Source organism: Propithecus coquereli, unplaced genomic scaffold (assembly GCF_000956105.1).
Source record: "Propithecus coquereli isolate 6110/MARCELLA unplaced genomic scaffold, Pcoq_1.0 Scaffold139, whole genome shotgun sequence".
Taxonomy (NCBI): domain Eukaryota; kingdom Metazoa; phylum Chordata; class Mammalia; order Primates; family Indriidae; genus Propithecus; species Propithecus coquereli.
In genome coordinates, this window is record NW_012138191.1 from 5,305,136 (window position 1) to 5,319,724 (window position 14,589).

Sequence of the window (14,589 nt, forward strand, 5' to 3'; positions counted from 1 at the left end):
GCACCAGCCTCTTCTTTTGATAGTACAACAGACTGAGCCTACACCGTGGACTTGGACAGACCTCGGTTCATGTTTCAGCATCACCACCTACCTGAGTGACTTTGGGGAAGTTACTTCTCTAGGTTTCATTTCCCCATGGGGATAAACTACCCTCCCCAGCCTGAGCTGCATGCATGGTAAATCAATGTCACACCCATGTGACTTGGTGCCAGGCAATTGGCACTAAGTGAATGTTCTCTCCCTTCCTCTTACCTGCACCCACTGCTCCCCAGAGTGCAGCCACCAAATAAGCATTTCCAGCTCTTTTGCCCCCCGTGGAGCCCTTTAAAATTCCTACACCTGGACCCTGAGAACCTATTTATTACTTTATTGCCCTATACTTATGTGATGGGGCTGCTTTTGTCCATCCCACTGCGGTTGGTGGGGAAATCCAAAACCTGAGGAGAACAGAGGTAGACTCTGACTAATGGAAGGCAATAGGTCAGAAAAGGTGACTTCCTGTAAAGTGACGCTGGGCCAGGGAAGAGACAGACACACTGTGACCAAAGTGAGGCCCAAATCTACATTGTCTGTCTAAGTGCTCTGATGGAAAGATGTCCAAGATATATTGTTAACTAAAACAAGCAAAATGCAGGACAGGATGAAGACTTCAGGACTTTGTATAAAAAGGAAGGAGAAGATTGTATCTTTATATTGACTTATATCTAGGAATGGATACACATGGGGCTGTGTGATGGGCAACAGTGACAGGAACACTATGAGGGGACATTTCAGTGTATCCTCATATAGGTCTTGAGCTTAAACCACAGGAACAGATCCTCTATTGTAAAAATTTTTTCATATGTATATTATATATAATTTTTTCAGTTATGCCAGCAGGTGGGTATGAGTCCCTGACATAAACTCCATGAAGATTTCTGCTGGATCAAGCCTGGCAAAGCAAAACACCTATGAGGTATGTGCGCCTGGGTGGCTGTGTGTGTATGGGCTGCATGTAAGTGGATGCAGGTGGGTGTGTGTGCAGGTGTGTCTGTGTGTTGGACATCTTCTTAACCTGGCGGGAGGCGGGAGAGATACCAAGTCCTACGAAGGGCACAGCCCTAAATGTCTGATGAGGGGACCAACCTGAGCGCACGTGGGGTGAGAACAGAGGGGCCCACCTGGCTTTTCAAAACTTCTCCCCATCACCCCACCCGCTCAGCTCTACAGAATTCAAATTCTATCACTAGCAGTCTGGAGTAAGAAAACGACTAACTGGGGGCCAGGTGGTAGCTCACGCCTGTCATCCTAGCACTGTGGGAGGCCGAGGCGGGAGGATCACTTGAGCTCAGGAGTTTCGAGGTTGCAATGAGTTATGATGACACTACTGCACTCTAGCCTGGGTGACAGAGTGAGACTCTATCTCAAAAAAAATAAATAAATAAAAGAGAAAAGAAAAGAAAGAAAATGACTGTTTTTTAAGGCTCTGTGCATGTGTGTAGAGGTATAGTTGAGCATATGTATAGGTGGGTGTGTGTGTAGGGTGTGGGGGTGAGTATACTTAAGGTGGTATATGTGTTTTCACTCAGCAAAAAGAGAAGAAAAATCTACCCTGCCATAAGTGGCAAGCCCTTGGAACACATCAGGTGGCCAACACAGGATAGTCCTCCTGACAAAAAGAAAAAGAAAAAAGTGGTCAGACCATCTACCTTCCCAGAGGCTCAAAAGAAGTCACCCCCATGGCCAGGTGACACTAGTTAATAATGCACACCTCTGAGCTTGGCACAGAGCCACAGCTGGCAGCCCCTCCCACAGAACTGCCTTTCCCTCCAGCAGCTTGTCATCAGTCACTCTGCGGAGTCTGGCAAAGGGCCAGCGAGCAGACCCAGGCTGGTCCTGCAGGGGCAGTCCACAAACAGATGGGGGTGAGGGGACACCTCTTTCCAGTAAAGGCAAAAAGGGAAAAACCTTCCCTTCTGGGGGCACTGCCCGGCCACGGCTTCCCCCACCATCACTCAAAGCAGATGTGCTAAACACAGGCACAGAGGCTGAGAAAACCAGAGAAGCTGAGGGGCAGGGGAGGGTGGCCTCTTTTATTATCCCAAAATGCAAAGTATTGAAGGCACTTACAATAACGAGGCTGGAGCAGAGGGCGGAACGGGAAGGACAGCGATCAAGCACAGAGGTAAATCGACATGACCCACCCTGGTCACCACCCGGCACAGAGAAAAGGAAAAGCTACAGGGCCGGGTCTGAAGCCAGTAAGGTCGTCTAGCTCTACAGAAGATAAAAATCCATTCTACAGAGGATTAGGAAGTTAGGAGCACACAGCAGCAAGGGACGGGGCTAGAGGTCACGAGTTAGTGGTTCTTTAAGGAACACGCTCGGCAGTGAGGACAGCCCTCAAGTCCCCTGCTGGAAGAGGTCTCGGTACATCTCAATGAGACGGGCGGCTTCGCGCTGGCCAGAGAGCAGAGCACCGTGGGTGGTGGAGTAGTACTTGCGATGAGTGGCCTCGCCAGAGAACAGCACCTGCATGGGCTGGGCAGGGGGAAGGGGAGGTGAGGGTGGGGGAGTCGCAGAGGCCCCAAGGCTCCCCATCTGCTCTAGAACCCCCCACCCAGACTACCAATCAGAGAGGCTTCAGCAGGCATCTGAGATGCAGGTATTGCTGCTCCCACAGGATGAGGAGTTGCCCATTTCACTGGGCCTTCTTCCCCAAACATCCAGACCTCAGTTCTTTCTGTCCCAAGGCCGTTAGGAGTCCTAGCTCTGCAGTCTCAAAGGCCCCCTGTGCCTCTCACTAGTGAACGCAGGGCAAATGGTTTAACCTTCCTAAGCCTTGATTTTCTCATCTGCCAAATGGGTTTATATCACCTATTTCTGAGGACAGTTGTAAGGATTAAGTGGAATCATGTATCTAAAGCACTTAGAACCTGGAAGAACATAAACACTCAATAAAATCAGGTGGTAATTTAACAAACCTTTATGGGGCCCCTGTTAGGGTCCAGGGACTGTTCTGGGCACTTGGAAGATAAAAGGTGACCAGGCTGCTGCTTTGTGGAGCTTCCATGCTGGTGGGGAAGCCAGACACGAAACCCAATTACTAAACAGTGTCATACATGACATGATGGGTATCTGAGCAAGGCACTGGCAGCCCAGAAAAAAGGCTGTGTCAGAGGCATCCCACAAAGCTTCCCAGAGAACAGAACCTTTGGACTGGTTCTTGGGCAACGCTGGGTGAATAGACAAGGACATTTCAGACAGAGGGGAAAGTGAGGGCAAAGACGCACCAAGACAGATCTTGTTTGGGAGACAGTGAGAATTTTGGAACAGCCAGGGCTCAACCTCGAGAAAGCAGGCTGTCTAGGTGAGGTCTAAATAAGGTACAAGTTCTTGCAGCCCAAGCTTGTGTTTGGACTTTATCCTAGTGCCTCTCAAACTGAACGTGCAAAGGCACCAGCTGTGGATTCCAACAGAACTCAGAGTTTTTCATTCACAGGTCTAGGGTGAGCTGAGAGTCTACATCTCTAACAGGCTTTCATGGGAAGCTGGTGCTTGTCAGGCCACGGACCACCCACTCTGAGCAGTGAGGCTGTGTCCCACTACTACGGAGCCCACAGAGGTTGTTACACTGATGGAGTGGGGGGTTGTATATTGTGACAGAGTGCACAACCTGCCTACTTCCACATCCACCCCTTCTCCTTTTTCCTCCTCGGTAACAAAGCTCTCATTCTTAACTGGGTTCATTGCCATTCAGAATAAAAATGATTTTGCCCAGCCTCTCCAGCAGCTAGGTGCAATCATGTGACTATGTTCTGGCCAATGAGCTTTGAGTGCACTGTTGCTTAGAGACACCTGACTCAGCTCCAAGGATTCCCCTCTTTTGCCCATCTGCCGTTCCTCCTCCTTCCAGCCTAAGATGCAGATGTGAGGGCTGGAGCCTCTGCAGCCCTCTTAGGCCACAGGGTGGCATTGAAAATGGGAGCCAGATACTAACGATATCCAGTCCTGCCACCTGCCTCCAGATTTCCTTTTGATTCTCCTTGTTTAAACCACAGTTATGTTTATTTTGCTTTGCTTTTTGTTACATGTGCTAGTCCTAACTGATGCAGGTGACAAGAGATTTGCTTTTTAGAAGGATGGCTGTGTAGTCGCAAGGGCCTTTCTGGGAATGTCTCTCTCAGTGGAGCAGGCACAGTACATGTTGGTTGACTGAAATTTCCTTCACCAATTACATCAAAGAATTATTTTAACTATAACTGTTGAGGTTTTAACATTTATTGTAAGTGTACACTTGGTTGGGGAAATTCAAAATGTAGTTTTTATGGGAGCAAAATTATATATTTCTCTCACATTTACTATCTGTTAGATATACAGCTGACATAAGTTTGGGCCTCAGTGTTCTCAATTTTACTTCCTAAAACATATTGGGAAAACATTTCCATTGAAATCAGTACTGTCCAAGAGAACATTCTATGATGCTGGAGATGTTCTATAGCTACACAATCTAATATGTTAGCCACTAGCCACATGTGGCTATTGAATTTGAAATGTGACTACTGCAACTAAAGAACTAAAATTTTAATTTTCTGTATTAATTTAAATTTTAATTAATTAATTTAAATTGAAAGTGGCTGATAGCTACCATACTGGCCAGCCTGGCATGGAATGGCTCAGTTTTCATAACTTCAAGAAAGCATGTCAAGTTTCCACCTGATTCCATTTTTTCTTCCAGATGTTAAGTGCACATTTTCTTATTTTCTCTTTCATTAAAGGAGCTACTCCATCTCTGCCTCACCTTAGCACCCCTTAGTGAACATTGCCCTTCTCCTCCTCACCCTGGATCAGGCACACACAGAAGATAACCCCCCACACACTTTGCACTCACCAAATGCACCCCACACTCACCGCCGTCTTAGAGCTCTCTGCATACGGCAGGGGTTTGGCCAGCTTCTCCACGTCTGCCCCACTTGAGCCCACCTGCGTGTATGAATAGGAGCCTCGGAAGCAGGGGTTGCTGCCCCAGGCCGAGCGCAGGATTCGGCGAGGTTTTGGAATGTTTGGGTTCCCTGTTGGGGAGTCAGAAAAGCCAAGGAGAGGGACGATAAGAAATGGCTGCACACAGGAGACATCCCTGAACTGACACCCCTCAGTCCACCTCTAGGGTCCCCAGGAAGACCAGGCTGCCGGGGGGAGGCATGGAGGACAGGGGAGGAGAGAGGGAGCCAGGCTTCAGCTGTGTACCGTCAACACCTCTTTGTGACCCCTAGCAAAACACTGCTTATCTCTCAGGGCCTTCATTTTCCTATCCTAAAAAACATTACAGGCCAGTGTGGTGGCTCACGCCTGTAATCCTAGCACTCTGGGAGGCCAAAGTGGGAGAATCACTTGAGGTCAGGAGTTCGAGACCAGCCTGAGCAAGAACGAGACTCTTTCTCCACCAAAAATAGAAAAAATTAGCCAGGTGTGGTGGTGTGCACCTGTAGTCCCAGCTGTTTGGGAGGCTGAGGCAGGAGGATCGCTTGAGCCCAGGAATTTGAGGTTGCTGTGAGCTAGGCTGACGCTACAGCACTCTAGTCTGGGCGATAGAGCAAAATTATCTCAAACACACACACACACACACACACACTACAGATAATCATGTTTCCCCTTCTAACATCAGGGGTTCTTGTGAGGCCCTCCTGGAATAGTGGGTGAAGAAACCATTCACCTAAAAGTATCAGAGTAAAAGAAATCTAACTCTCAGCAAGCAACAGAGAATGGGTAGGAAACGAGCAACCGGCAGTGATGTCCGAGTTTTTTACCATCAGCTCTTAAAAAGAGAAGAAATGCAGTGCCCATCATTTTGGGTGTCTGGGAGCGGCAGCAATTTAGGAGCCCGAGTCTGAGCGCGGCACCCCGCAGCGGCTCTGCCGGTGGACACAGCGCCTCGGCCTCGGTGTGGGGAGGGCAGAGCTGCCCGGTCCGGCAGAGGGCGCAGGTGGAGGAAGGGCCAGGCGGGAGCGGGCGCACCTGTGAACTGACGCAGCATCTCGGTGCAGATCTCGGCCACCGCCTCGTCGTCGCACCTCTCCATGACGAGGGCCTCCTCCCCGCAGATCCAGCCGCTTAGGACGTGGCCGTAGCGCTCGGGCGGGTAGAGGACGTCGAAGCCGCAGATCTTGCGGTACCAGAGCTCGGGCGGGTAGGTGAGGGTGCGGCTCTCCGCCTCATCCTCCCACACGAACTGTAGGCTGTTGCACTCGGGGCCCCAGAAGGGCTCCTCGAATTCAAGAAAGATCTTGTCGGTGGTGCCGATGCCCAGGCGGTGGATGGCGGCCACCTTCTCCGTGGGCAGGCCTGGCCGGAAGAAGCTGGTGTACTGCCTCTTGAGCACGCCCAGCGACACGGTCACGATCACGTGGTCCGCCGGGATCATCTCGCAGTCCTCGCACTCCACCACCACCGGCCACTGCTCGTCCTCATCCCGCCTGCGCCCGGGGGGCTCCTCTCCCCCCTGGCTGCCCTCCCCAGTGTCCTGGTTGTGGTCGCCCTCGCCCCGGGGCTCAATCTCAGGGCCCCGGGGACGGGCCGAGGCCTGGTCCCAGTGAATGCAGCGGACGGGCTTCCCCAGCTGGATGACGTGGGCGGGGATGCCCTCGGCCAGCAGCTCCACAACCTGCATGAAGCCCGAGGGGATGATGTGGTGGGCGCCGGGGATCTCGGTCCACTCCCCAAAGGCGCTCAGGGACACCTCATCGATGCTGTGTGAGCTGCTCTCACAGCTCTCCACCTGCAGGAAGACCCAGGGAGAAGCCAGGTGACCGCTGGGGCTGGGCAGGGGGAGGAGCAGGACCTCCGAGCAGCGTAGCCCTCCTTGGACCCAGTTGCCCCCAGAATCAGTCTTCCTCACTCTGGCACCTGTACGCGAGACAGCAACAATACCTTCAGGTACTGCTGGATCATGGCGAGCTTCAGCCGCTTGGTGGCCTCCGGGTCGTCAGGGTCATCCCTGATGCGGTTGCGCACCTCCTCCCGGGTGAACACCCCCACGCTGTTCTGGCTTTCAGCGTTGACAGGTTTATCGTGCCGGAAGAACTCCTGGGTCAAGTTATAGACCTGCGCGAGAGACCCCAGGAGACTGAAAACACACTCCCTCATCACACCTCCCTCTCAAAGAGGGGGGGCCCACCTCAAAAGTCGCCAGCTCCCAGGTGTCCCCCAATACTGCACTGAGGCTGTGCCCAGCAGAGCCAAGCTCAGGGATGGAGAGCTGCCCCGGGCTGCCCGTTCCCCACCTCCAGCCCGTGAGCAGGGTGGGATGGCCCGGGAGGCTCTCTTGCTGGGCCCTCACTTAGAACAAAGTGAAACAGTTGGTGCTTATGGGTAAGAAACCACCCCCGCCCCGTGGGCTCTGCACATGTCTACATGGGCTCCATCTCCCACTGGAGAATGTGGATCTGCACACATTTATGTTTTCCAAGAACCATGCCCACACCTCTTCCCCTGCCTCCCCGCCACCCCTGCCCAAGCATGTCTGCTTTGCTCTCTCCCAAGAGAACAGTCTGGAACTGTGAACTGGCCAGTGTTTGGGGGGGAGAGGGAGCAAAAGGGGGCTCTTAAATTCAATCCCTTAGAGACACCTCCCGGGCCTGCCTAGGTCCATACAAAGTACCCCCTTTACTTCAGGCCTCAGCCACATGTAAGGAAGACAGGATGCGGAGGGGAGGAAGGAACATGGCAGGAATGATCTCGAGGAAGCCCGAGTGTGCCAAGGAATGGAAAGACATTTGTGGGCATATTTCAGCAGAACTCCAACCCACAGCTCATAGACAGATGATGATGATCAGTCCCTTAGAACAGGGTCCCACGACCCCTCCCTCACCTGCCTGGTATTGAGCCCCCAAACATGAGACAGTTCTCCCTGAAGAAATAAGCCAGTCCGGGGGCAGGTATGGGATCCCCAGAGGCAAGGTCTGAGCCCCAACACCCACTGGGCTCTGTGCAAGACACAGGCTGTAACGTGCAAGACAGGCAGCCCCCGGCCCCTGTCCTCACTCAAGTTAGGGAGACATTCCACGACTGGGCTGTTTCTACATGATGCACTGCAATAGGAAAGAACCCAGAGACTGTGAGATTAACCCAGACAAGGCTGCACTGTCAGGAGACAGCCAGGTTGGTAGTGGGGGTGGGGAGCACTTCAGAAAGAAGAATTGCATACTCAAAGGTGAGAGAGAGACACAGATGCATTCAGGAAACTTGAAGTGGTTTCGTCTTGCTGGAGTGGGCAGCAGGAGAGAGAAAGTTACAAGAGCTGACTTTGGAAAGGCAGACAGGGGCTGGGGCATAAAGCACTAAGAGTCACGCCAAGGGCTCTGGTCTTCATTCAAGGCCCTGGCATCACTGAAGGGCCATGAGCAGGAAGGAAGCATGGTCACAAGCCCACTGCTGTCATTCCCAGGACACTGGCAAATGGAGGCACCTTGGCTGGGTCTCTGTGGCTGGGCTGATTGATGGTTTGTTTCCCTTCCTAAAGGGAGTGTGAATTCAGTGCGCACATTCACAGGAATGTCTGTCCTGCCCCCAGCCCTGGGGTATGCCCCGGGGCCACAGGGTGAAGGAAGGGGACAAAGACTACTGATGTCTACCACTCCCCGCCCCCACCACTCCACTCAAGGGAAAGGCCTCCACATGAGATAGAAACATGAATTAAACATGTCTCTGAAGTCTAACTTACAAAGAAGAAAATGAGTTAAATTGTTCTGTCTTTCCTCCATACAGTCACAAGATGCGGGGTGTTTAGCCTTAGCTGGAGTTCTCAGCAAATTCCTCACCCAGGACCACTGCCAAGGGGTCAGGCTTTCAACTCGCCTCCTCCTCCCTGGGTTTTTCCCTTGGGTGATAAGCAACATGGTAGCCAGTCCTCAGCTTGTTAACTAGAGGCCAAAATGCCCAGTGGAGGGGTAACAAATTTAGTCTATCAACATCAACGTGATTCTTTGTGTCAGCCACTGACTAGGACAGTCTTCACAGAACATGAGTTTGTCATATGGGTGCAGTCTCCTCTCCTGGGTTAACTGACATCTTCCCAATGTGATCCAAGGAAAATGGGACAGGTCTGTGACAGCTAATAATACTCATCCCAATTCTCATTAAGCACTTTTAAGTGCAGAAGTTGATGATGATCTACTTTTAGGGACATTTAAAAAAATAAGTCATGCCACTCGCAGTGGCTCATGCCTGCAATCCTAGCACTCGGGGAGGCTGAGGCGGGAGGATCGCTTGAGGTCAGGAGTTCGAGACCAGCCTGAGTAAGAGTGAGACCTCGTCTCTACCCAAAATAGAAAAAATGAGCCAGACATGGTGGTGCACGCCTATAGTCCCAGCTACTAGGGAGGCTGAGGCAGGAGGATTGCTTGAGGCCAGGAGTTTGAGGCTGCAGTGAGCTATGATGACACCACTACACTCAACCCAAGGCGACAAAGCGAGACCCTGTCTCAGAAAAAAAAAAGTGATGGGTCCTGAAAGTCATTTTCAAGAAACATCCACGTTCGAAGCACTCACAATAACTTGAGAATCAGGGTGTGACTGATTCCCATTAGACCAGGAAGGTCTACTTAGGAGAATACTAGTTCTTATCTGATCATTATTAGTAATTTAGTCTCTGTAATGCCAGCACTTTGGGAAGCCAAAGTGGGAGGATCTCTTAAGGCCAAGAGTTCGAGACCAGCCTAGGCAACATAGTGAGACCTTGTCTCTATAAAAAAAATTTTAAAACAAAGTTAGTCCCAGCTACTTGGGAGGCTGAGGCAAGAGGATCACTTGAGCCCAGGAGTTCAAGGCTGCAGTAAGTTATGATTACGCCACTGCACTACAGCCTGGGCAATAGAGTGAGACCATGTCTCTAAAAATAAATAAATAAATAATAATTCAGTCTCTTTGCATGTGAGAACACACAATACAAGGGGACTGTACACAACACACCTTGTCAGTGCACACACACAAGATACTGAGTGTGCCTGTCCTTCTCAGAGCAGGCACTACCCCAAAGCAAGAGTCATTTCTCCTTTCTCATGCCCAAGAGATTAGAAAATGCACAACAGATGCTTGCTGGCCAATTTGCTGACCTGGAATGAAAGATTACTGTACCATAAATGACAAGCTAGCAGAAGACAAGGCCTATATATTACTTTGCTAGTTCAGTGCAGTTCACAAAACCACTAAAAGATACCAAAAATATTAATAAATTTTTAAAAATCTAAATAAGAGAAGGATGTATACCATTGCCACTGCTATCCAACACTATACTGAGATACTAACCAGTGCAATAAGACAAGAAAAAGAAATAGTCTATGGCTATGCTAGCCTATACAGTAGCCACTAGACACAGGTAGCAATTCAAAATTAAATAAAATTAAATATTTAGTTTCTCAGTTTCACTAGCTACATTTCAAGTGCTCAAGAGCCACATGTGGCTGGTGACTACTATACTGGGTAGTGCAGGTCTAAAACATCTCCACCACTGCAGAAAGTTCTATTGGACAATGCTGGTCTAAGGATTAGAAAGGAAAAAAAAAAATTTCTCAGTTTTGTGTAGGATTATACACATGAAATTCTAAAATAGCATTAGAATATAAATTAATATAATTAATAGATATACTATTAGAAGTAAAATAATTTAGCAAGGTAGCTAAAATTAATATATAAAAATCAGTTATATTTCTATATACCAGGAACAATTAGAAAATAAAGTTTTTTAAAATTATCCTTTATGAGAGTATTCGAAAAAACAACAGTAATGACAATCACCACCACCCAAGTACCTAGTAATAAATCTACCAAAAGGCCTTTTGAAGAAATATTTAATCACACATATCAATAATCTTGCCTAGCACTTTTCCATTCATCATGTTCATTATCCTCACGATGTCCTGTTTTTCCAAAGGCAGGGCCCAGAAAGTGTGCAAAGACACATTCAGGCTCATAGGAAACCTCCGAGGCCTCCCAACTGCCCCAGCGCCCTTATGTCCAGCTGCTCTGCTCACACCTCACCTCGTTGTATAAATCGCTGAATTCCTCAACCACGTCCTTGGGGATCCTGCGGCCGTGGTCGGTAAGGTAGCAGGCCACACCATTCTTGGAATAGAGGCTGATGCGGCCCACGCTGCGCTCCCCATCGGTTGTCTTTTCCAGGAGGCCATTGGCTTCTGCTAGATGATAGACAGGATTCCCATGGGAGCCATGGATCCAGGTGGCTCCCAGCTCAAAGGTGGCGTGTCCTGAGAGTGACAACAACAGGTCCTTAGAGGGGCAGGGCCTTCTCCAGAGAGGGCCAGCCCACTGCCTCCTCCTTCTTCCTCCAAGAGCTTCCTTCCACCCCCAACAACAAGGCAGAAGGGCTTAGAGTCCCCCTCTGGCAACCAAAATCCTTCGTGAAAAGTCCCCAGTAAAAACCACTTTACAGCAGAGATAACTTCCATCCTGAATGACTCTATGATTTGTCCGAGAGTCACCTCGTTGGATCAGATAAAGAAGGCTCTCCTTTTTCTAAGGTGACACCAGATACCAGACCCCCTTTCCTCATGGGTACCTCCCGACTTGGGAGAAGTACTGTGTGCCCCCGGGGGTCCCAGTGAAACAGCAAGGTTCCCATCTGGGCTTCCTCCAATTCCTCAACATCCCCAGTGGCCCCAGAATCTAAAGCCTTTTCCCAGACAGAAAGTAGTGCCCCTCCAAATTCAGCACAGGACAGGAGAGAAGAGCAAACATTCCAGTTTGGAAGATTCCTCCCCAAAGCAGTCTAAAACAGACTTCCAGGGAAAATTAAGCTTGCTAATCCTTTGGCACAGGTGGCAGAACCCTGAGCGTCTGGCTGCACAGTGGAGGCAACTCCTGGGTCCAAGGAGTGATGGGCCTGGAAACTAGTTCTACTACCCCATCCCCAGCTGAGGTCCCAGGTGCTCCGAGGCAAGCTGCCTCTGTGCCTGGGCCTCAGTTTCCTCTTCTGATGCTGCAGGGACTATGACACATTTGTCTTCTTCCCTGCCTAGCTCCCAAAGAAGTTGAACCAATAAAAGGAGAATAGATAGGAACATTTTTTGGTGTTTTGTTTTCGCAGGCCTGATTCAAGATATGCGTGCGCAATTTTTTGCCAAGATAGTCACAATAATTCATAGTACACACACCCCTTTGCAACGTGACTTTGTCCTTCCCCCTGTCAGGAATTGGAGTCTGTTTCCCGACCCTTTGAATCTGGGCTGGACTTGTGACATGCTGTGATTAACAGAATGCAGTGAAAGTGATGTTTATGGTTTCAGAGCCCATGCCCCAGGGGGCCTCATGGCTTCCATTCTCACCATCCTAGAATGTGACAATCATGGAAGAAAACCCAGGCTTTTCTTCCATCCTGCTGGAGACATGTGGCCTAGCCAAAAGCCTGTGCCCACCACCAGACAGATGGGTAAGGCCATCTTAGACAAAGCAGCCCCAGTCAAGTTGCCAGATGACTGCAGCCACATGGGGAAGCCTAGGCAAGGCTGGCAAAAGAAACACTTAACTGAGTCCTGCCCAAATTGCTGATCCCCAGAATTTGAGCAAATAAAATGTTATTGTTTTAGGCCATTACATTGTGGGGTGGCTTGTTATGCAGCAGTAGCTATCTGATACATTACAACAAACCACAGTATTATCTTTCACCCCAGAAACTGGGCATTCCTCTTTTTCATGCCTTCCCTTTCCTGGGCTACTCTTTTTGAGACAGGGTCTTGCTCTGTCGCCCCAGATAGAGTACAGTGCTATGATCACAGCTCACTGCAACCTGAAACTCCTGGGCTCAAGCAATCCTCCTGCCTCAGCCTCCCAAGTAGCTGGGACTGCAGGCAGATGCCACCACACCTGGCTAATTTTTTCTGTTTTTGCTACAGACAGGTCTTCCTCTTGTTCAGGCTTGTCTTGAACTCCTGACCCCAAACGATCCCCCCACTCGGGCTCCCAGAGTGCTAGGATTACAGGCATGAGCCACCGTGCCTGATCCCTGGGCTACTTCTAATCAACTTGCCAGTTACTAAATATAACACTGTGTGCCTACATGTACCAAAAAGAAGAGAAAACACAATCAACCTAACACCTCAGCCAGCATGACAATTTCCTAGTAACTCTGGAAGAAGAGGCAGGAACGTATAGGCCCCTTTGTCTAGGAAAAGTGGGCAAACTGGAGGGCACCAAAAGCTAGAAGCCCAGTGCCCTGCTTGCTGTGGGTTCCTGGTGGGCATTGAGGTCATTGAATTTACAACCCTCCTTTAGAGCCTCAGGCTTGGCGCTCCCTGACATGTCTTGCCTGGTTTGAGCTCCCAATAAAAGCAAAAGGGGACTGGCACTCTGGGGAGGGACCCGAACCCTTCCCAGAGCACAGGAGGGAGCTCCCAGTCACACAGCCACTGGGCAGCCTTTCCTGCCTCTGGATGCTCAGAAAAGCAGGAAAGAGGTAAGAAGTCCAAGATCAGGAGCAAGGTCAGTGCCCTACCTCTATCCCCAGGCTCTGCAAGGCAGCAGGAAGCCCAGAGCACTCTGAGAATGTTTCCTGCCCTCTCCCACACGCCCCTCTGTCTCTGCCATCCTTGCCACACCCCTGTATCCAAAAGGCACCAGGTACCACGTCAACACCTACACCATCGGGTCCTTGGAGCCTCTGGCCCTCGATCCCTGCTCTCGCCACTGATAAGTTCACAGCTGTCATTTCCTGGTGCAGCAGATCCAACTGCAGCTGGGCTTTCAGCACTGTATGTCTGCACACATGACACATGCACACGCATCCCTGCCCTGACGTGTTCTCCCCTCTCCCAGCAGGGTGCCTCCTGGATCTTCCTCACATACATTGTATAGCCCCCTCTTCCCTCTCACTACCTATGCAACTCCCACGATCACCAAGGCCATCCAAGCTCTCTCTTCCTAGGGAGGCTTCCCACCCAATCAATACATCAATCAATTGATCAATTGTGCAGCTGCTCAGCTTCCTACAGCGCCATCTCTTGCACCTCCCTGCCTAGTAGCATCATTCCCCTTCGTGGCACGTCCCAGCTGTCAGCTACCACTGAGACTGGGCCATTTGGCTTCCTGTCTCCTGTTTCTATGTCAGAGCCTGAATGTCTCATCAAGACCGGAGAATCATAAACGGAGCCGCCGCTTCCCTAAGGCATCCAGCCAGCCAATCAGGTGTTGGGCAGAATCCCGGGGCCTCCCCTCTGGCTGCCCCAGGTTTACGAGTGCTTTGGACGGTGCTTTCCCCTCACTGCCAGCAGATTCTCCTGTGTGTGCCAGGGGAAGAGTGACACAACTTCACGTACGCCTTCCAGGCAATGCTCTAGGAGAAGATGCTTAATGTAATCAGAGTTTCTGCAAGAAGAAATTCCCCATGTGTCATCAACCTCTGCCGATTCAGGCCAGGCACGGTGGCTCACGCCTGTAATCCTAGCACTCTGGGAGGCCAAGGCGGGCGGATCATTTGAGCTCAGGAGTTCAAGATCAGCCTGAGCAAGAGCGAGACCCCCGTCTCTACTAAAAAATAGAAAGAAATGATCTAGACAACTAAAAATATATATATATAAAAAAAAATTAGCCGGGCATGGTGGC

The 14,589-nt window shown here is 50.3% G+C and overlaps 1 protein-coding gene across 3 annotated transcripts in view; it reads right to left on the reverse strand.

Annotated features, from left to right (window-relative positions):
• Window positions 1-2,028: 2,028 nt before the first annotated feature.
• The window catches only part of SMOX (spermine oxidase), a 37,508-nt gene continuing 24,947 nt past the window's right edge, over window positions 2,029-14,589 (reverse strand). Inside the window, exons 3-8 of one of the 3 annotated variants that reach the window (XM_012639291.1) lie at window positions 11,014-11,240; window positions 6,907-7,080; window positions 5,995-6,754; window positions 4,891-5,051; window positions 2,964-3,053; window positions 2,061-2,520 (exon numbers count right to left, since the gene is read on the reverse strand). In XM_012639291.1, coding sequence (XP_012494745.1) covers window positions 2,383-2,520; window positions 2,964-3,053; window positions 4,891-5,051; window positions 5,995-6,754; window positions 6,907-7,080; window positions 11,014-11,240 — 1,550 coding nt within the window. In that variant the 3' untranslated portion in view covers window positions 2,061-2,382. Of the gene's footprint in view, window positions 2,521-2,963; window positions 3,054-4,890; window positions 5,052-5,994; window positions 6,755-6,906; window positions 7,081-11,013; window positions 11,241-14,589 lie in introns of all 3 variants that reach the window. The other 2 variants (XM_012639289.1, XM_012639290.1) reach the window with 2 other exon arrangements.